Source organism: Apteryx mantelli, chromosome 1 (assembly GCF_036417845.1).
Source record: "Apteryx mantelli isolate bAptMan1 chromosome 1, bAptMan1.hap1, whole genome shotgun sequence".
NCBI lineage: Eukaryota > Metazoa > Chordata > Aves > Apterygiformes > Apterygidae > Apteryx > Apteryx mantelli.
The window spans coordinates 168852108-168875327 of NC_089978.1; the positions used below are offsets into that span (position 1 = coordinate 168852108).

General features: G+C 42.6%; 1 protein-coding gene across 1 annotated transcript in view; it reads right to left on the minus strand.

Annotated features, from left to right (window-relative positions):
• UTP20 (UTP20 small subunit processome component) overlaps nt 1-23220 on the minus strand; it is a 66906-nt gene that overhangs the window by 33770 nt on the left and 9916 nt on the right. The window contains exons 11-28 of the mRNA XM_067311924.1: nt 23036-23113; nt 22003-22181; nt 19862-20011; nt 19626-19714; nt 17003-17108; nt 15606-15756; nt 15114-15176; nt 14685-14843; nt 13581-13657; nt 12654-12733; nt 11731-11974; nt 10364-10561; nt 8442-8532; nt 6289-6374; nt 5574-5699; nt 4808-4974; nt 3993-4201; nt 688-831 (exon numbers count right to left, since the gene is read on the minus strand). Of these exons, the coding sequence (XP_067168025.1) occupies nt 688-831; nt 3993-4201; nt 4808-4974; nt 5574-5699; nt 6289-6374; nt 8442-8532; nt 10364-10561; nt 11731-11974; nt 12654-12733; nt 13581-13657; nt 14685-14843; nt 15114-15176; nt 15606-15756; nt 17003-17108; nt 19626-19714; nt 19862-20011; nt 22003-22181; nt 23036-23113 (2397 nt within the window). The remainder of the gene's footprint in view (nt 1-687; nt 832-3992; nt 4202-4807; nt 4975-5573; nt 5700-6288; nt 6375-8441; nt 8533-10363; nt 10562-11730; nt 11975-12653; nt 12734-13580; nt 13658-14684; nt 14844-15113; nt 15177-15605; nt 15757-17002; nt 17109-19625; nt 19715-19861; nt 20012-22002; nt 22182-23035; nt 23114-23220) is intronic.

Here is a 23220-nt window from a genome sequence, read left to right on the forward strand (position 1 = left end):
AAAAGCCTCAACAGAAGAGCTCTGCTGGAGTTAGCCCACCGCTGCCCAGCTACCCTTAGGCAACCGCCGACAGCAGAGACAACACGGCAGCTGGCACAGGCATGCCCTGCCACCCTTAGAGTGCAGTGCACTGACACGGCCACTGCAATTTCATTTTCAATACTGTGCATTCTCCCTGCCTCTCACAATAGTGCTTTTTCACAATTTCAGGGGGGATCTGAATTTCTCTGATCAGGGCCACAACCCTATGCCTTCTCACTATGCTTACATGGTACTCCCAGCAGGCAAGAAAGCCTGAAAGTGCACAGCCCACTGAACTGCAGCAGTGGGAAAGCCCACCTGCATTTGAGGGGTTTCTGCAACCCCCCATCACAGGCCCTATTAATAACTTTCAGACAAAAAAGCAGCAAAGTGAACCTAGAAGTGACTAGCACTATTTTGTTTCCCTGAAGCATCCAGGGAAGAAGTCTGCTTCTGCGGTTAAAGAACAGAGACATGACATCCATTTTTTTCAGATGAACTCCTCTGTACTTTAGCCTGTGACTTGATTATACCAGGATTAATCAGACATGAGCCAAGAAACTGGCCTTCAACACACACATCAGCATGCCAACAAATGAGAGCTGGAGATTTCTCCATGGTACACATTACATACAAGCTAGCTTGGAACAAGAAGAGATGCATTACCTGAGGCCATACCACTGCATGGAAAACTGCATTGATCTCTTCCACACTGAAGCTGTAGGTCTCATAATCAGAAAAAAAGTCAACCACAAGCTTGAGTCCAAGACGTCTCAAATTCTTCAGCGGATTAATCAACCTAGGTTGGACCTGTAAACAAGCAAACAAACAAATGGTAAGACCTTTACAAAACAATACTAATAGCTACTTGCTCTGAAATTACATACGGTATTTCACTGGCCACAGATACGCTCTCTGCTTGAAGTATCACAACATTCTTCTGTTTTCTCCTGTAACTTGTTCACAGTAGTCTTTACCTCTCACAGATGACCCAGATGTTTCTAAGACGTGCCTGTTCCTGCACTGAGTCAATTATACAGGACTCCTTCAGCTCATGAAAGTCCATGCTGACCAGCTTGAAGCAGCACCTGCCCTTTGGACGAAGTGCAGAAAGCTGCAAGCCAGTTACACTTCCAGCCCTGACATTCAGGTAATTTTGTCTTACTCAGAAAAGGACCCCAATCAGCTCTCTAAAGTGAAGTGGTACTTTGCACATTGAAATCTATTAGGAAGAAAAGAATTCAACAGACAAGAAGAAAGGGGAGGAAGAGAGAAGGCAAGAATGTGAACACCTCTTCCTGCTGAGCAGGGGGAGTCTAGCGTTTGGTTAAAGGAGGACGCTACCTGTACCCATTAAGCGATTATGTTCCATAGCCTTCCTTGGGGACAACATTTAAGTAAGAGCAGAAGAGCCACACAGCTAATCATGAACTTATTTATGCACTGCTGCATTCCCACTTTTCTCCCAGAGGACTGTCTATTATGACTTGAATAACCTAAATTATTTCCACACTGTGCAATGCAGCTCACAGCACAAATACATGAGCTAGCTCCAAGGACAGCTACACAGCACAGAGCAGAGGCACTGACTCCAGCCTCAGAAACAACAGAGCCATGTCAGAGCAAATAAGGAGCATTGTCCAAGACTGAAGCTATGTCTTGGGGTTTTTATTAAATATCATGATCCACCACATAGAATAAACAGGCAGTAACTCTTATTTTGTAAAACAGCTTTGGCGTCAAAGCTTCACTAAAAGGCATGGGATTTTTGTACTCAATGTGCCTATGGATTTCTGAAGACAACACCCTCGACCATGCAATATACTGCTATGCTGCCTTCACATCCAAAATCACGTGTAAAAAGACAAAGAGGAGATGGTAGAAAAGGAACCAAATATGCTCTTGCCCAGGAGTTCCCAAGCTGTGTGACATGTGTACTAGTGGTATGCAAGCAGCTTCCATGCAGCAAATGAGCTGCTTGAAAGGCCAAACATCTGGTCCTACCTTCACGCACAAAACAGACTGAGCAGCTGTTGCTAATGGTGACCCTCAGGTGAAATAATTCTGGGTCTTCCACAGTTCAATTGTCCTAAGAGCAGTCGTCTGAAATCAATTCTTTGAGAGGACAGACAAACTCAATATTGAACGTGATCAACAGGATACAGTAAAAGAATAACTTAGCTTAGAACTGTTAAAGTAGATGTTTAACTCTCCAGGCAGTACTAGCCTGCAATAAATTACTCTCAAACTCCAGGAATGCCTTGTAATAATTAGCTAAGATAAACAGATTTCTCACACTCTTCCTTGAGCTTTTAACATCTCATGGGCTAATGGAATGTTAAATTAAGTTCAGACAAATGACAGACTGTCACTCCACAAGTTACACAATGATGACAGGATTACTGCAGTAACTCACACAAAAAGTGACTGTCCCAGCAATGAATGAAGTAGCTCTTAAAATCCCTCTTCCCCAGTTTAAAACATGCAGGCACATGCAATCCATCGATTAAATCAGACCATGGGATGCTGCTGTCCTAAAAATTGCCCATCCTCATCCTAACAAAGACAGTTACAAGGTTTTGTGCAGCCTGCAGGCAACCATGGGACCTTGGATGCTGCCTGACTGAAGGAGTTTGCTATGTTTGATGGATTGTTTTAAAGACAAGCTGCAACCTCAAATGCTAACAGACAGGTCCTGTCAAGAACCCACGTGCAAGATGACAAAACATTCATTACCTAACACCACTTGTTCAGTCTATCGTCGCATCATTCTTTTCAACACAGCAGGGATGATAACTGTGCAGTTTGCTTGTCTCTTACCTAATACATGACCAGGGTCTGTTTAGGACCTGACTCAAGCTCTCCTGTTGCTGTTTGGATTGAAGCCTGGAAAACGCACTACTTTCAGAAAGACAGGAAGGCCTGGCTAAATGACATAGCTTCCAAGTGACAGGCAACAGATCCCCTGAGCTAGCTGGGCCTCCATAAGGTGCTGTGCAGTGGCTACAAGGAAGAAAGAACTAGCAGGCAACTCTGAAGCAGAACAGTCATATCCCACCTACAGGACAGTTAGCCCTGCACCTGCACCCTGCTAGCATAGGTAAGTGTTTCCTGGTGTGGGGATGAGCCCAGGGGTCTCTGCACTGCTCTCCTGGGCATAATGCAGCAATAACCCAACGTGGCCCATCTTTAGCCACAGTCAATCTTTAACAGAACATTTTCCCCACCTGACCCATCCTGCACATACAGCCATGGCACAGAAGAGAAGAAACACTACCAGTGCCCTGAATTGTGACAATGGATAAGCAGGACTGTTCCAATGCAGAGCTGAACGTGCTCCTAAAGCGCTGACAGCGTGGCTGGTAGGCACATTCTCCCTGCGCCCCATGACAGAAGGAGATGGTAGGGACAACCGTGATCATCCACAACACTGAGCTCTCCTGGGGCCCAGCACTACAGTGAAGCACCTAGAAGACAAGTTTTACTCTGAAGCTTTCAGAGAAAGAACTTGAAATCCTCTCCTTCCCCTGCTCCAATGTTTTATTATCCTTGAAGCCAAGAAACTACATCTTTAAAGCCAACTTCAACTTCCAGCCATAAGATTGTGGTAAGCCCTTAAGACAAACCATTTACCTTCCCCTCATAACCACTGCTCCACACAAAAACAAAGCTCTTTTCCAGAGCAGACAGGAAGCAACACGCAGAGGTCACCTCCAACTCTCTCTTCAGTAAATCAAACAGCAACTCAGTCCAAAAGCAGTTCTTTCTAAACACATTCACTCTGACTGCACTTTCAGACCAATACCATCGGCCTCTATTTTGATTAAGCTTTACTCCATGCTGGCATTAAACTTACCTTTATCTGAATCAATGAAGCTCTGTGCGTGTATGCAAGACAGGCAGAGGAGGAGGGAAAGGAATTAACATATTTGTATGTACGTATATACACATACATGTATCATATACTGTACCTTCTCTCGTTGTTGGAGGATGCAGGATATCACACCTGTCATACAGAGCAGAATCTGTAAAATTTCAGGCAGGTACTGACTGACCAAATGTCCCATGTTTTTCAATACAACTTCGAGGCCATTGAAGAGGTTGTGCTGACGACCAAGTGGCAGAACTTTAGCTAAATCCAGCTCTGCCATACTCTGGAGCACTGCGGTCTGGCAAGGCCCTGTGGACAGGCAAAGCGACAGCCACTTATCTAGAGAAGCACCATGAGGTTAGTCAGTACTGAATATAACTTTCAATGAAAAATAGTAAAATCTGGGCCTAAAATCACAGTTCCTCACATTCAGCTTCTTAAATAAAAGACAGCTCCAAGTCTCCATCTGTCTGTAATACTCAGATGACACCCACTACTGCAGTATCAGAGCACTTCACAACCTCTGTTTATTCTCATCATATACAGGCAGCCTTGTGCTCAGTAGCATGTCAGATGGAGAGCACAGCTCAAAGCCTTTGGCGGCTAGGCCAGCTTAGGGGTTAGCCTACAGTGTCAGCAACTGGAGCTCATTCCCTGGCCTGTTACATCTTGCGTGGCTGTGGCAAGTTATTCAGTCTTTCTGATCTCAGACCTGTAAAACAGAGTAATCAAGCTTTGTATGCCCCCAAGCAAGGTAAAGGTTGGGGGAATCCCAGTTCTTATCAGAAGTTTACTTTCATCCTTTCCTCACTCTGAGGCACTGTTAGAGTCAAACTGAAGTACATTACAGTACTAAGTCTATTTATGCTCCCACATTCCCACAGGTCAGGAAGTACCATATCCCCATGTACCTACCATTACTGAATTGCTTCACAGCTTCAAAGAGCAGATCCAGGAACATCCGTATCTCTTCTGGCAGTGAGCCAGCAAGAAATCGCAGAACGATCGACATGCGAGTGCCCGCAGAAGACTTGCCCTGCGTTTTGCTTCCCGTTTTATTTCTCATCCTGCCATAGAGAATTCTTCAAGAGCCAAAAAAAGGTTGCATTAGCTTTCAGCAAGCCATCTGCTTCCTAGCTTCCTACTCTTCAGGAGAAACTTGAATTGGTTTATAAACCTTGCCTAGTGAGAATGACCTGAGTGGAAGTTCCCCTCTCATGGTCTCCTCTGAATTACTACACAGTGCCCAGAAACATTGCAGTGAAAGATCAGCTTCTGCTCCCACTACAGAAGTTTTGTTGGAGACTTCAGGTATAAATTAATAGTACCTCCAGGCTAGCCTGAGGGCAGTTACTGCTGAAGAAGCAATCTGCGCAATAACTTGCATTATTGTATCTTAATTAAAACAAATGACAGTACTCTATGAACTGAAATGTCTCAATTCTCTGTAAACCTTAAGAAAAACAGTATTTACCAAAAAGCTGTTTTTTAAAGAAAATATGATTCACAGAGCACATTACATAAAGGTGCTAATACGAAAACCACACAGAACATCACAAACTAAGAGGTCAAACTATACCAGGAACCATAGGCTTATCTTGATTCTTTAAAATAAGAAGTAGCAGCATCGCTGCTTACGGCAGTTTGATATGCAATGTTTAACCAGCAATTCATGACACACCTCATAAGAACAGGGATGAGAGCTGGTCGATGCTCCATTTTTACTACTGTGCTCTCCTCAGAAATGCTGAAATGGACTATTTCTTCTTTAAAAGTCTTGTCCTCCAGTAGCCTTTGCAAGTTCTCCCTGAAAGTAATACATGTAGAAGTTTTTTAGGGGGGTGAGAGGAAGGTGTTGTAAAAACAAACACACACAAACACACACACTTCTACCTATCTATCTACCTACCTACTTACCTGTCAATATACTTACTATACACAATTTATTAAAGCACCATGTCCTCATGCTTTTATCAAAAAAAATTTCAGAAAACCAGCAAGTTCAATTTAATTATGTAGGCACATACCTTCTGGACACATTCTGAAAAGATTATTCAACCACAAGCTACAATTTTATACTGTTACTTTCACCTAGTGGTTATGAATCATCGCTACAAAAGTCCTGTTTGAAAATGATGTGACGACTAAGCACACACTATTCTGGGACAGAATGAAAGCACTGCTGTTTTCTTGTAAACAAAGAAGGAACACCGACCAACCTGAATACCATATTTACTGTTTTAGATTGGAAAGATGCAGCATGATAAAATTAGAATTTATACATGTTTGTTCAATAAGTACAGGGATGGCTCTCTCTCAGAGGTGGCTGATCCTCAACAGGCTTTTGGTATGAGAGCCCAATGATTCAGATACTGAAACAGCGTAAAAGGTCTTACCTGTATGGCAGTAGATGAGGATGCTTGTACGTCATAATGCAGTCAAGAGCAATTCTTTGCACGTTCTGGTCTTGGTGGGAGAGTAACTGGAGATGACAACAGAAAGAAAATGAGATTCTAGCTAGAAGACAGAAGTGCTTACAGAAAATAGTCAAACAACCCAAAGGCTCCAAACTCAAGCACATTTTGGACTAGCTTATCAAACTGGAAACAGAACGCACCTATTCCCAGCATAAAGCCAAGATGTGACTACACAATTATCATTCATAAGGAGCAGACACAGTTGCTGGTAGTTCATATATATTAATTTTTTCCCCTCTCTCCAATAGCACAGTTATATTTGTTTTTTCAGAATTTCCTTTTGGACCGCCATCAGCTTGTTTTGGAGGTTGAAAACTCAAGTTACCCGCTATGCATCTGGTAAGGCTGGATTAAAAAGCAGGCTACCCAAACCATCACAAGACACATCTTACCTTCCTTTGACAAACAGGAAACACTCATTACACTTGATAAGCAAAGTCCCACTGCAGTTAGCCCTCCCTAGAAAATGCCCCCTGATATCCTGGGCACTAGAAAATACAGATCATTTCCTCAAGCTGTATCCTTCTCAGTTCTTCTGTTTCCTAACAACCAGCAAAAGCTAGAATCTTCAAATGCCACTTTGTCATGTCATCCCTACACTGGATGGATGCATCAGACGTACCAATAAATATGATAAAACACAAAACTGACAAACAGCAAGTAATCTTTTTTTTTTTTTCCAAATGTTGGGCCCTTCCTCACCTGTACACAGCTGTTCAATATTTTCCTAAGGATACAAGCAATCAAACATATGGACTAGATGTTTTCCTAAGCAAAACTCTGAGATTGATTTAAACAGAGTGGATGCCAGTCAGAGGTTCTCAAATCTGGGGGATGCTGGACCCTCCAACTCCCACAGCAAACACCAGATGAACTCCAGAGAACTAACAAGTTCATACCATTTCATACAGTTCTACAGCTACCATTGCTTCGGAGAACACAAACTGGGAACAAGAGCAAAATCCAGTGATCTGAGCAAATCCACAAATTAGGAAGCAATAGAATACAACAAAAATCAATAAAATATAGTTTTAAGGAGTGTAGGATAAATACTTAGAATGTCTCCCTGTAGCCTCTTAAGAGTCGTATTTTTGACAATTCCTTCAGGGAAATACCTCAAAAAAGGATCTTATCAAACTGAATATTCTTCAAGAAGAAATTCTATTTTTCTTATGACTGTTACAGACTGCGATTCCTCCCATCCCATTTCTTCTTAGACTTGTTTTCCTGCCTCCCTTATTTAAAGTTAAAAGAGATTTGGGGGCATTATCTAGGCTCTGCTCTTTAATCCTTGTTCTCTGCCTTTTCACTTGATGTCTGTTCATCTTCAGTTTTCATTTTGTTGTTACTGGTAGTGGCTTAAACACTATATACCGCCTGGCAAAGGACTGGCATCATTAACCACTAAAACAAACACACACAAAGGAAAAACAGAGAGAGTAAAAGAGTGTGACTGTGATGTGTTTCCTCTCTCTTTCTGCAGAAGCATGTTGTTTTCATAATGATGACCATGATTGCACTTTCATTCCCCAAGTGCTAGACAGGATGAAGACCCTGAATTTTCCAGATTTTCCTCAAGCTACTATTGGAAAGGCTAAAAGCTGCAGAACTTTAACAATTTTGGAAAAACAGTTGATGCAAAATGATCAGCTGTTCAAAATGACCATGCTGTCTGTAGACACAACACTGTAAGTCAAGCACAAATCTCTTCGGCTCTCAATGAACCCCAGACTTTGGACACAAATCCTCTTCCAGATCCTGCTCTGCAAGTGGAAGAGGCTCCCTCCACAACCATTCATCTCCACCTTGCCAAAGCAGCTACCACTCAGTTGTTTGATCCGTTCACATGAGCTGCTCCTGGCAAACTGAGCCAGGGCATCTCAAGCAGGTCTTTGTTAAAGGGGCCAATTTCAGCTGAAGCCTGCTAGGAAGCACTCTCAAGGACAGCTCCTTTTCCAGCTAATATGACTGGGCCCAGAAGACAACAGGTTTCTGCAGGCTCAGGTACTGCAGTCAGGTAAGAAAAGGTTAATTTGTTATCATTAATTTTAAAAGTTAGTAAATAACATCACCTGGGTGTATAACGCATTTAACTTCTGCTCCAGATACAACGCACGGGGATTTGAAAATTTGGAGAAAACTTGCAAGTGAGCTATTAGTTGCCTGTAAAAAAAAACAACAAAAATATGTATTTTTTTTAATGGATAAAATAAACAATCCCAAATTATCATCACAAACAGGGAACTTTACTAAAGTTGATTAACAAGAAAAAGAAACAACAGGATCCCAAGGTCTCCATTTCAGAGTCACAGCAAGACCGTATCTTTTTCCTTCTCCTAACCAGCTCCTTCCAGATGTCACTTCACCGCACACAAAAGGCCTTTTCTTCCATAGCACTAGATGGGCCCAGTCTTTGAAGTAAAAGAAGACAGACGGGATGCAGCTTACTTCTTTCTCCCAGCCTGGCCTGGAATGCCAAACAGGTCAATCTATCTCTGTTTTTTAATTTATGTGTCCTTAACTGGTGCCTATCTTGCTCCTATCAACATGAAAGGATGCAGTTACCCACAGACTGTGCTAAGCTTATGCCAGCCTGCAAGCACAGTGCCTGCGGATGGGGGTCAGCTCCTCTAGAGGCGGCTGTGGTCACCCCAAATCTGTCCCACCTCCACTCCCTGGGGGGAGCAAGAGGGGAACAGGATAGGGCAGGCATACGATCTCCTCTACCGCCTGTGCCATGGGGCTGGCAGAGGCTGTACCCCGTAGTTTACCCTACATTTTCTAGCCGTGCTGCCCTCCTCCATGGTTCAGCTGAGCCAAAAGTCATACGGGAGCCAGGGCGAGAACGACACCTTCTGGTGGCCCCATGCTGAGCTTGAGGTGGCCTTGGCCAAGCCCCACAGGAGCTCTCCCACTGCAGCACAGATACATCCGTGTGAACTGTCCAGGGCGAAGATGAAGAGAGGTCACTGCAGAACTCATTAACACGTCTCCAGTAAATCTTTTACACCTTCGTCACAGCTACCAGGACTTAAAGTGTCCACTTAAATACATGGACAGTTTGAGATAGAGGTGGAGAAACAAAAATCTTGGACTGTCACCATATTTCAATTGTTGCTAATTTACAGATACAAGCCAGAATCTGGAAACAAAATGAAACACCTGAAAAATGCCCAGGATTAAATGACAATACAGGCTACATCCAAAATACTTGTTGTGTTCCAACATGCAAGCTGACATTTTAAAGTTTTCTGTTATTACAAGGGCCATCCTTTGCAAAAAAAAAAAAAAAAAAAAAAGGCAAAATACAAATCTAGGCAAAGTATTTGTAATGGACTTTTAACAGATGTCATCAGGGTAAAGAGACTCTGATTAAAAAAGTCATAGAGAATTCATACTAATAGCCACTTTCTCCATATATTCAATATTGCAGAGCGACAACATTACAAAAGCATGTAGCTTCAGTCAAAACAACACCAATGACAACATCTAAACATAAAAATCTTTGTCCATAACAAAAAGATCAGGACCAAGATTTAAGAGGTAGGTAATGGCAGAATCCCAGTATTTAACTATCTAAATGAATAGTCTAATTTTTCAAAGTGCTTGGCAACATCCATGACTTAAAAGACCAGCAGACACATACAAAGCAGTCAGGGTAATGCGGGTACAATCCTGCGGCCTTCAAAAACTTCAAAAGGGCTTCAGAATGCCACATGATTTTTGCTTAAAGTAATGCCAATCTGCAGACTATCATATAGCAGGTAATTAGATAATGATAAAGCTTGAAAGATTCAGGCAGGGCCTTTGGATGCTTGGTGCTGTGCAGACAGAGTTCAGGACTCTAAAGTGCCTGTAAAATTCCACTGACAAATATGAAATGAAAGGGAAAGAAGAAAAAGGAATATACATAAATGTGGCTTTTATCTCAACATGAGCCATCGAATCTGCCTTTCCCTGAAAAAACTGAGGAGGGAAAACTAAAAATACTTACTTGGCAGCAGCTCTTCTTGTTTTCTTTTTTGGTAACCCTACAGTGATTAGTTCCCCTTCTTTCTTTTCTTCTTCCTCCTCCATAGTAACATCATTCGCTTCTTCACTGGATATTTCTTTTGCTCCTACTGCACCACTATTTTTCTTTCTAAGATCCTGAGTTGGAGCCACTAATGAATCAGCTGGGTAGTACTCATTTCTGTGTTAAAAAAAAAAAAAAAGAGGAATTAAGAAGCATTTTTCAGGGTAAGAACAACTTGAAACTCCACAACCCTACATTCTGATTATTAATGTCATTGTCTCTTGAGACACTAGATGGCTAAAGATTTCCAGAAGAAAACATTTTAACACATCCTTCTTTCCCTGAAAGTTGCAGAGATAAAAGGTACGGACCAAATATGCTAAAGGAGACTCTCAGAGGTACCTGGCAGAAAGGGGAAAGGAGAAGCAGACCACTGAATTATGAGAAGTCTGTAAAGAGGCTATGTGGAGGGCATGGCAGATTGTGTTTGCTCAAGTGAACAGGTGAACATTGAGTGTGTCAGCGTGAGAGTAAGTGAGGAAACTCAGTAATCTGTAACCTATGACAATGCGGTTCAATTTTCCCAGCAAGGCAAGCAAAACCTAGGTTTTCTAATCACAGAAAAGGGCTACACACCAGAAACCTTTCCCTGCCATGAGATCACATACATAGTACTGTCCAACATGTGCATGCATGCATGCAAGCATGCCCCTGTTCTCCTGCCAGGGACAGGAAAGTGAATAGCTTGGAGTGAATTATTTGGCAGGTAACTGCTCTGGCAGACCACACACAGCCCACAGCACAACTGGACAGCCTTCATCTATTATATGGCGAAAGTCACATTACTAGGAAAAAAAAAATCATCATTAATATGTAGAAAGCACAAGGAAAAAACCCACAGTGTTAATATATTTGGACATAACCCAAACCTTCACTACTTTCCAGGAGGAACTAAATCAGCCTCTAACGAAAACAGTATTTTCCCCATCTCTCTCTTTTGTAACTCCAAACTAAAATGTGTTATCATTTTAGAAAACAGACACTTGATTTCCACTGAAATCATTCCTTAATGCAGTAATGAGGCTGTGAAACTGGCAAGTTGGCAAATGGGAGATTGGGCAGCCGAAACATACCACCAGATTCATTTCAGCCTGCTTCCCTGTGACATCTCTAACATAATCCACACTTCAATTAAAAGGGAAAGATTATCTTAGTTGGAAACAGACATCATATCAGCCATAGAGTCAGGAAATAAGTCTATAAAGGGCTAGCCATGGTCCAAAAGCTTGGCAACACCAGAATCAGTTGAAAGCAATGTGTCCTCTCAACTGAAAAACATCACTTACCTAATAAATCTCAAAAGCAGCGGGGAAAGTTCCCTTGACCTAGGCTCCACCCTGTCTGGAAACTTGTCCAGTGCTTTCCACAGTAGAAACCGGAAATTTGTGTGGTCCAACCGCTCACTGCAGTCTGTCCTAATCTGCAGCTGCTCCAAGAACACGGTCCCCACTTCTCCTTCTGGCATCTTCTCCCTTTCCATCTCAGCAGTGCTTTCTTCCTCTTCATCTAGTTCATTTTGCAGCTCCATTTCTAAAGAAGAGATTATATGAAGAAAATATCTTAAGGTTGTTCCATAACTGTCAGTAGCAGGGGATCACTCCCCCCAGGATGAAAGCAATACTTTTTGACACCAAGTACCCATTTGGACAACTGTATTTAACAAGACCCACATTGTTTAGAAAGTATTCTAGGACGCCTTACAGCCCTGAAACAGCTTAATCTAGCTCTGTTCTCTTGAAAAATGAATGGCTGTGTGCTCATGGCCCTCTGATGAAATCATAGATTTCATGGATACATAGGTAAACCTCAAGAGCACGCCAAAGGCACATTGTTTGCAGGAATCCCACTGATCCTATGGGGCACAGGGTAAGTGGGGCAGGAAGATAATCTGCCTCTTTTCTACAGGTTTCTTCATTATCCCTGATCAGCCTGGGTAGCACCAGCCTGAAGCAGAGACAGCTTCTCACAACCTGCAGTTCCCTCTTGTAATGCAAAGGCCACTTGTGTCTACTTTTTGGTGTGTAGGACAGAAGAAGGAGATAAAATTCTCTCCCAGGCCTCTCCATTCCTGTCCTGGAGATGATACTGGCATTCAGAACTCTAGTTCTGAATTTTCTCCACCACATGTAAATTTGGGGCACTTAACATGGTCACATATCATTTACATTTATCTGGATTAGGGTCATAACATTTAGGAGCTGTGACTTACCAGCACAGACAGCAGCCCTCTCCAAATGTTCATAAAAGACCTTCCAGAACTGTTTATTCTCCATTTCATTTGCATGAGAACTAACAAAACACAAAATAGCATGGAAGTTAAAAGTAAAAAAAGGCAAGCATCACTAGGCAAGTTAAGAACACAATCACAGGCATTGATTACTGCTTTTATGAGAGTGTCTGAAGACAGGACATCTGCAGGGTACAGCTGTAGCACTTCTTTGCCTTTATTTATGGATCCCAAATGTCAATTGCTATTAAAATAATCTGCTTGTAACCAGTAACTTCAAATAAACTCAAACTGAGTAAAAAGCTTTCCACTGACTTCTATACAGTAACATCATATAGAACCAAAGGAAGAATTAGTGTGGACATATCTTTTGAAGAGCTGATTTAATACTTTTTGTTAATTTAAGTTTGATGGGGAAAGTCTTGTCCTTTTTTAATTATACAGCTGAAAAAAACAAGGGGATAAAGTCATACTGAGAGCAGAGAAACCAAATTCAGTATTCAACTCAGTGGGCACCATGGTAAGTCTTGCCTTGCATTTAGTAGGATTCAGAGGTCTTCCAAAAAGGATAAAAAAGAGACGGGGAAACTCAGAGGGAATTCTTGCTCATTTAGCATTTCTAAAACACTAACTAAACCCTGCTACCTTTGAGTCAAAACCCTGATGTTATTTAGCTATATTTGTCACCAGTTCCCTTTAATAGTCGGAAAATCAGAAAATAAGCTAAAAAGTAACAGTCCACATGGGTTGTGATTGAGAAATTGAATTCATTTGGGAGCATTTCACATGAACAGTTCTCATGCACTGACATCTCTGAATGGGATGTTTTTACTGCAATTTTTGTTAACAGAACAATGGAAGGAATTATTAGACAGCCACCGACTGCAGCAACTAACAGCATATACTCACGTTATGAGTTCAATTATAGGATCCCAGAGAGGGCTGAAGTTAACATAAAGCATTCCCAGTAAATACCGAAGGGGCACCTAGAATGACAATGAATACAATCTTGTTGAGGTGTTAAAAATCACAGTTAAAGACCAATCAACCTCCTCTAACTGGTGAAAGTAGATACTTTGATCAAACAAGTTCTCAGAAGTAACACCAATAATGAAGTCACACACATCATCATTCTTTGTCTCATAGCTTCATGGAGAGAACCTGTAGAGTTCATTTACTCCACACGTTGTTCAGCTCTAGTCACCATACCTAAATATCACTAATGTGCAAGAAGTGGCCAGGCCCAGCAGGTGATCTGGATTGCCTGCCTCCCTCTTGAACTTCAGGGCCACCATAACTGCTTTAGGGAGCTCAGAAAGGAAATGTCTGCCCTGAGGAGCTTTCATTACACTGGACTTAGAAGTATGTCCTCTGGACTGGCTCCCTGCTGACCTACTGATCAGTAGGACTAATCTGCAACCCCTGCTAACAGGAGCTTACAAGTCGAGGTGGAAAAGTGATAGAGGTACAGCAACAACCATAACAATAATATTCCCTCACCCCAACAAAATCTATGAACATTTAACTAATAAAACGTTGACCCTTTCAACACCTAGAGGGTGAAGTCCCCTTTAGCTCAGCAGTAGAAGAGATTCAAGAGCCACAGGCAGACAAGATCTCCATCCTGCAGTGACATCCAACAGCCAGGCCCTCCCATGGCTGATGGGAGTCCTACCAACATTCAACGATGCTGAGGGTATGGCAAGATCACAATCTTAAATTTGCTCAGGAGTCACTTCTCCCTGGAATCATTTGCCTTCCTTTCCACAACACCAAAAACGGATTGCAGGCCACTTATCTATATATCACTGTTGTTGTTCTCTTAAATAACCAGAAGAACACAGTAGTTCCAAGGACAACAGGAGCTGTGATCCTAAGTAACATGGAAGTTTTCTAAAACCTGATCTGGGAGCTAGAGTTTGATGAGCTCTTGTTAGAACCTATGTGATGGAATAAGAACATTCTCTTGGAATAAGGGAACATGACAATTGCCTTTTGGCAAGAACTACTTACTTCTTCCAAAGATCCACTCGGTATTGCAGACCGCACTATATCACATCTTAGTTTCCTTACATGGAGAAGTTTCTCTCTGTAATCATTCACGGTTGCTGGCACAAGTTCTGCTTGGAGCAATATGGCAAACACTGACTGGAGGTCTGCTGTGCCATCACCCTGAACAAACAAGTGAAATGCATTTTGTTAAGCATATCCTTTTCCCACTGGAAGTGGTTTCATCAAAGCACACAGATTCCCAGCCATTTTGAACCAAAGAATAAAGTCAAGGGACTTCTGATTTCTAACTCTTGGGGATCATAATTCACATATCTGAAAACACAAAGGAGGAGGGATCCAAAGAGATAAAACTGGCATGAGGAAGCAGCAAAGCCAAAACAGTTTACAGACAACACAAATGGATTTGAAAAGTTAAAGTTGCAGCCCTACCTTAATTGGTGCAGGAAGTGGAGTCTCAAAATGATTTAGAATTCGGACAGTCAAAAGTCGGACCTGTCAGAAGTGGAAACATGTCAGAAGTGTACAGGAACACGCAGACTACATACACAGACACATACACACCTACACAGAGGCTAATGTTTGACAGAGGAGACTGATTTCACTAGGTCCCCCCTACAGCTGAGAGATAAATGAGCTCCTATAGTATAGCAGGCAATTCAGAATGAATACATTGGGCTCCTGCTCTGAATCACCTCTACAGAAGAGACAAGCTTCCCAGGGCTGAAAGTTATCCTCTTGTTGTCTCATGCCTTGCGTAAGGTTCTTAGAAATGTACACAGTCCTAAACAGATGCCACAAAAGTAATTACTATACATAATCCTTTGTGTCTGCTTTGAGCCTTTGTCATATAACTCTGTTCACTTAAAATGCATTTTAAAATACAAATCATCTTGCGTATGCTCAAAAAAAAAAGTAGATTACCTTGGACACACCAGTGGAAATATTAGGGTGCAATTTCTCAAACAAGTCCATTAGGTTCCCTTGGGAAAGGGGCTCCCGGCAGCCACACAACGCCAACCTTGTGTAATAGAGATCGGCCAAAAGCAACGCAGAGGGGTCTGAAGGGAAAGTGCTAAAACAACAGAGGTTTATTAGCATATAGAGAGCACTGCAACAATAAAGATATTTGAAAATAAGGCAACACTGTTAATAATATTATGGGAAAATTCCACATAACTTCAGACTTGGCTGGTGAGGTCGGACTTCACCAGCAAGCTGACTTGCAGTCTCCAAGTCCAAGTTACACATGCCATCCCAAGAGGCATGACATTCCTCCTTTGTACTAGGCAGGCGTATCAAGCTGGGGCTAGCAGGCTGGGCCCATGCATGCGCAGCCACAGAAAAAGGAGATCTACAAATCTGCATAGCTCAGACAAGGACTGCTGCTACTCCCTAGGTGCTCAAAGATCAACTTCAACAGACAAGAAATAACCCAGGCTTAGGTGTGACACCAGCTCTACTATGAGCAGGACCCCTGCCTGCTGCCAGGGAGACCTTCTTCTGCTCCCTAACATCCCTTGCTCCATGCGGGCTCCATATCCCCAGCCCAAAGCTGGCAGAAAAGCATCAGGCTGCATCTCCCTGCCAAGATTTGCTGCCTGATCCGGGCTGGCTGTTTGACCTCTGGCATGCCTCAGACGTGGGTAACTGTGGTTTCCTAACTGAACAGGATGTTTTGAAGCTCAAGCCACTGACGACTGGGAGATACTCCAGCACAACAGCGTTGGCAGATGACCTAAGTTAAGCAGGATTTGCTGGAGGGAGAGCAATCGGCTCCCTTGATCCCTCCACCCACTCGGTTACGTGTGATAATTATTAGAAGGGATTTACAATACACATAATGGAAAGTACCAAACATCTCCCCTTGTGGAGCATTTACATACACAGATATGTAAGGACACGGTGGAATCCCCAAACTGCCAACAGATTGCCAAAGACCAGACTTTTAAAAACAATTCAGAAAGTGCTGTTAATTTCCTTTTTATCATTAAAATGTAACACACAGCTACTAAGCACAGTCCTCTTAGGTAAAACTAGGACCAGCATACTCATGTGCTACCCTGAAGCTGTCTAACAAAGCTCCAGTTAGCAGAGAAAGCGTCACTGAACAGGTACTACAACTATCTGGTCCTCTAAATAAGTAGTGCTTACAACATTGCTACATTACATAAGCATAATAGTGAAGCAACATGCAGGTATTGACAGAATAGGCACCACACAAAAAGGCATTTAACAAGCCCCTACATAAAAGCAAAGTCATCTCTTTGCTGTACCAAGGAGCACTGAGGAGGATCACAGAAGAGGCAGAGTTTACTTACATCACCAACTTCTTTACACGCTCCACAGGTAACAAATGGAGTATTTCAGAAGACTCTGCCAAACTAAGGAGAGTACTTACAGCTTGACAGGCCACAAACAGGCTTCCTGGAACAAAGAGAACAAGAACAGCCTGTGTATTTACTCCAGTCACAATGATCTGTGGTTGCATGGTGCTTGGCCATCTTCAAATGGCTGGAGTCACAGAAATAGAGTAACATGCGGATCTCAAAACAGGCATCAGCAGTTTCTAATAGTTATCATAACCCATAACAGAAATACTCCTCTGGCTATTGCCCTTGGCAAGTGCCCATTCCAACTTGCTCTCAGTGAAAGATGTGAGCAGCTTCCAGGCTGTGACTGCCTCCATCACACCTATGTGCTGAGGGAGCAGAGGAGCTCCCAGAGGAGCCTGGAGCTAAACACCGTTACAGAGGTCTCAGACAGCTCTGTACTACTAATAGTACTCAGGAAATGAAGAAAAGCTGTCCAAAATGGCAAGCATGAAACACTTCAGAAGGAAATATATACATATATTGATGGCACTGCACAAGTGTCTATAAACTTTGGTGCTTTGGCAATGTACTATAAGAGATCTGCAAAGTTGTCCCATGTACCTGAAGGCTGAATTCTTGTTTGGAGTGAATGGAAGTTGGGTTTGCTTAATTTTTCTATAGCAACAGTGTCTCTTTCCTAAAATTCCCAGCCTGCTTTAGAGAAGGAGGGTTTCCTTGCCTTTCTAACAGGTCTTGTCCCAGCAGCACAGGAGAGTCAAAACCCTTCCAGGCAAGGAAGGGGAAGGGCAATTCCTTTCCCTTCCACTCCTAAGTTGGTAAGTGGCTTGTTTACAAAAAATAAATCTCCTCTCCTTCCTCTCTTCCCTAGCACCTAAGCCAAGCAGGCTGAGAAAAGCTTTTTAAAAGATGTAACTTTCATGCATCCAGCTGCCATGAAAAAGATGGGGAAGTGGCACTCACTTCCTATCTATTCTTTTGAAAACTTCTCTCCATTCCAAGTTGCTTAATTTCCCCAGGTACCTGAAGATTCCTGCTCACCTTACCTCTGTAGGGAGCTCCTAACAGAGAGGAGGAGAAACTGAAAGACATGGCAGGATGAGGCCTCCTACATCTATCGTTTAAGGGCAGAGGTTTCCAAACTGTAATCTACACACCATTTTGTAGCACTACCTCTATGCAGACAAAGGTAGCAGCTCCCACCTCATTGTGGACACATCTATATGATCAATAGGGTAAGCACTTCCACACAGGCAGTCACCCCTAAACAGCTGCCTAGGGTAACTCATTGCACTGTCCCAGTTCCCAAGCCTGCTTACCTGAGCTCCACAACATTTGCAGAAAACCATCCAGGTCTGGGACTTGCATTTTTTTCTCCGGATACAGAGGCTAGGCAGGTCAAATAGGGAGGACAGGGCTGGGGAGGCTGAGTGTGCCTTGGAGAGGTAATGGGAAGAGACAGGAGTCCTAGTACAAGGTGAAGGAACTGGAGAAAGTGCCAGAGGATATGGAAACTGTCCAGGAAGCCTGGTTTGGGAGGAGGGTGAGGGAAAAGGAGCAAAGACACGTAGGATAGGGCAGCAGGAGGCAGGAACATAGGACTGAGGTTGTATTTCTTTTCTTTTAGGGGCAAAGGAGCAAATAGCAACATGCCTCTTCTTCCATACACACAGAGGTGGTGCAGAGCTGCTACCAAGGATGAGACCCAGCAAAGAAGGTTTGGGTACTTCCCTTGTAGAATAATTACCTTGCAACTCAAATAGTCACGGCCACATGGGGCCACATACAGGGTAGGGAAAGAAGGGCTAAATCAAAAAGGACCATGCCTGACAAAGACATGAAGAAGAAAGAGTAAAGTAATGTGAAGAAAAAGTAACAGAGCCAACTGGCGGATACATTTAGGAATGTTAATAGAGGATTTACAAAGGGAAAAGGCCAGGCTCTTGGGAAGCCCTTTCAGACCATGGAATGAAGAACACTGAACCTGGGGCATTCCAACACGTGCTCATTCACGGCCAAGGCCAAATGCTCACAATGCCTCTGAGTAACAATGCTCCTGTACGTTGAAAGCTAAGTCAAAGGATTTTCTTCTGGCCAGAGAGAGATGACAATCAGTGGGGTCACTGTGACCACCTATGCCTGGAGGAGGAATGTATCACTTTAGAATTGCTTCTGTCACTTAAGACAGAGATGGTAACGTCCAGATCTGACAATACAGGTTCAGAATAGTGTGACTGGAAGTTGTGAGCCAATATTCTCTTCTACTTGACTGGTTCAACCTGAATCTGGTTTGGATTCATTTCCAACATCTTCTCTCTCATTTGCTTCTTTTCCTTCCCAATTATCTTCATCAAACCTAGATTTTGACACTATGCCCTCCACTTCGTGGAACATCTGCCACCCCATTATGAGTATCAACAGCATTTGCAGAGCTGCTTCCTTGAGGGAGTTTCCCCCCAGGCTTGCTTTTCTAGTTTTTCTGAGCTGCTCATTAAATCTGGATACAATCCTATTGTTATTCATTTTCATGCTCTGTGTTTTCAGCAAAACTGCTTTGTATTTCTTTTTATGTCAACAAAAAGCAAATGAACAGGCAATAACAGTAACTGACCTTTGCAGAGGCTTCCTTTGTCAATGGCTGTGAAGAGAAAGTCTGTAAAACTTGTAACACATGGCAGGATGCTTTCTTTGTCTATTGGTCTGTCCAAAATAAATGAGAAGACTACAGTTAATAATTCTTATCCTTCCCTTAGTAAAATGGTCTGTGACCAATGGTGGATAATGTTATCTATGAACTAGACAGTACTACCGAAATACATAGCAATAGTACCTTAGAATATACCTTACCTAATATGTGGCAGTACAACCAAGGCAACCCAAGGCTGCGAAAGGTCAGTGATATCTTCATTCTCTGGTAACTGGATTAAAGACAGTACATGATCCAACACTGGCACCTGTGTCCTTCCTCCTTTTCTTGTTTGCTGTCTTATATTAGAGCTAAAAATAAAACCAAACTTTTTAGTAACAAACAGTTGCATATCAGAGATTGTTCCTTTTCCTCCCATGATACTCAAAATTAAATTTGCTACTCCTAACAAAAAGGACTTGGACATCCCCAGGGGATTTTTCTATTAATTCCCTCCACAGGGCAAAAGACCATCCAGCCATGTGAAGGCTAGGGGAAGGGGGGCACAGAACACGGCCCAGAAGAAATGTCAGGTCTTTATTTCAAATTCAAGAAATAGCTCTGGAAGGAAAGATTCCCGTTCCCAGTTAGACACAGTGCAGCCTCTAGGAGCACCTAAGAGTCCTTTGTGTGACTGTCAGCATGATTACGGCTCATTAATGACCTAGCTACTAGCAATGACTAATGGATGACAGAAAACAGACAGGTAACATTTGGGGGCCTAAAAAGGAATCACAAGCTGAGCCCAAATCAACAACCCAGTCTTCCTGCAGGAAGGGCTGACACCATACTGGAACATATAAACAGGAGTACTTAACACCCCATGGACAGCAATCTTTCCATTCCACCGTCACTGGCAAGAGCATGGCTGGAGGGCTGCAGGGACTCCACTCCTCAGGAAAGAAAGAAGCCAAAGGAAGGATAGCATCAAGAATGATGAGAGGTTTAAAAAACAAGATGTATGAGATATACTTCAAGGAATTAGGATTGATGGTCCACAGAAAAGAAGATTTCTGATGATTAAAGCCTGTTACTTGTAAAAGCTGGATGCAAAGAGAAAGAAATAAATTGTTCTATATTCCCTGCAGATAAAATAATGCAATGGATTTAATCTGCTGCAAAGAGAATTTAGTCCAGAAATTCAGGACTGGCAGAGAAAAAGAAGTTTTCTAACCATAAATGCAGCAAAGCAGCAGAACAGACTGTCAGGGCAGCTGGGGAATCTCCAGGATGGAAAGTATTTAAGAACAGTTCAATCAGACATCTTTCAGGACTGGTTCAGGACTTGCTAATTCCATCCTAGATTAGAGATGGGCGATACAACATCTTCAGGTCACTCCCAGCCCTATTTTCTATTATTGACATTGCAGGAGCACTAAGAAGCCCCAAGTAGGACCAAGATTCTATCAGCTATGTACCCCATACCACTGAAAATCCAAAAAGATCAACAGACAATGAAAATAAGGGAAGAGAAATTGAAATATATCCTTTTGACTCACACTTTTCTGTTCCCTAAACCCTAACACCTCTACTTTAATAAATAAAACTAGAAAGAAACCCATGGAGTGGATTGTTTTTGAGAGAGACAAAACCTTATATAAAAAGCAAAACAAAATGCCACTCTCTGCAGGCAAAAGACTTGAATTACCAGAGCTACAAAGATCAGAACAAGCATTATCAGTAGATTAGCAATGGTTGTTCTGTGCTTGACAACAGTGACCCCAAAGCGTTCCCAAGAGCCTCCAGTGGAAAAGCAACCACTTTGCTGCAGCCAAGCTAGCTTTGCAACCACAAGCAGTCAAGCTGTGCCAGCACAGTGCTGTGTCTAGATTAATTAGGTGCCCTTTGGTACCTAGCTGTGCTCTGTGGTAAGCCTACAGTGCTGCTCTCCCATAAGCTCCTGGACAAGACACAGGCGTGCTTGGAAGGAGGACAGGGCAAAAGCAGGAGGTTAGTCACGACGAGAACCAGGACTGCAGCACTCACTACAAAGATTAACTGCCCTCTGGTGCAGCATGCATCTGAGCATAGCAAAATCCACATCACACGCCTACCACAACACTTGCTAGTCTTTTTATGAGTGGTAATCTTTGCAGAGGAATATCTCTTCTCTAACTATCTCAAAAAGAAAAAAAATGGATCCCACAGCATCACTTTCTTTGCAGATCTGCCAGCACCATTCTTATTTACACAACTCTGGCAAATACTACAGGGAAACCTTTATGCAGCTCCGCATGCCCCAGCCTCCGGGCATGGGGCCATACAAACGCATCTACTCACTGCTGAACTCAAGGAGTCTCACCTGATGGATGATTCAGTGAAAATGAGAGGATACTTTTCAAATGCCATTGAGCCAAGGGTGGGAGGCTCTGCTTTCATCAGAATAAGTTTAGCCAAAATTGCCATCGCCTCATCCTTTGCGAGGGCATCTATGCCAGAGAAGCAATGCTCAATGTACTCTAGAAAGCATGGAAGAAAATGCTGAAGAGAAAAAAAAGAAAAATAAGGTTTAGCAAGTCTCTTTAACCCTGATTAAATCCCTAAGGAACCCAAAACACCATCCACAGAGAAAACCAAACATTCATAAATGAATGAGCAAAGCATCAGACTTTTCATCAGCGGCACAAGTTGTCAGCACACAGATGTACCAGTACTCTGGCTGGGACAGAGATTTGATGCAAAAACTCTGTTTGCCCCAAATCCAGTCTCCTCAGGACATTCCAGATCCCTAACTTCACCCTCACCTCCCTCTCCATTTAACTGATTTAATTCTTCCTAGATCAGGAATCCCAGGCCTGACTCACCAGACATCCCTCATTCTTCATTTCCGCTTTCCTTCTCCAAAACTCCTTCTCTTCATCCTAGCCATAAAAATCTCCCACTTTTACTTTTACAGACAAGCTTTTCTTTGTGAACACAGATACCTGCCACCCTCTCCAACTCTAACTAACTCTTTAACCCCACTGGGACCCCAGCAAGAGACAAAAATGGGAAATTTTACTACCAGTGTGAGACTCGAAGTAGATAACCACAACTTCTCCTAATACCCGAACTACACAGAAATGCATATTTTTCCTATCATTTTTTAATGCAATGGCTTAAATAGCCTCTTTCATTCTTACTAGATCATGCCACAAGCTTAAATATTAAGGGTCATGTCACCACACAAAAACGATTCAGCATACAATGTAGCTAAACATACTATGGATCTCCCAGTTGTAGAAGGTTTTGCTGTTCAGCTGTGCATGCCATAAAGACATCTCACATCCCTCCCTGCCAGTAATTTACCTATCTGTCAACTAAAACAAACACAACACACAAAAATGTCCACCTACCCTCTCAAATTGCTTCATCGCGAACATCACCTCAGAGAAGTCCAAAAGGAAGCGCCACTCAAACTCACTTGCAAATACCTGTAAGATGCAGATGAAAGGTTAATAGGAACATATTAACAAGAGACATTTCATAGTCAACTCTCCATTATCCACGGATAACTTTGCAATTCTGCCATTTTATCTGG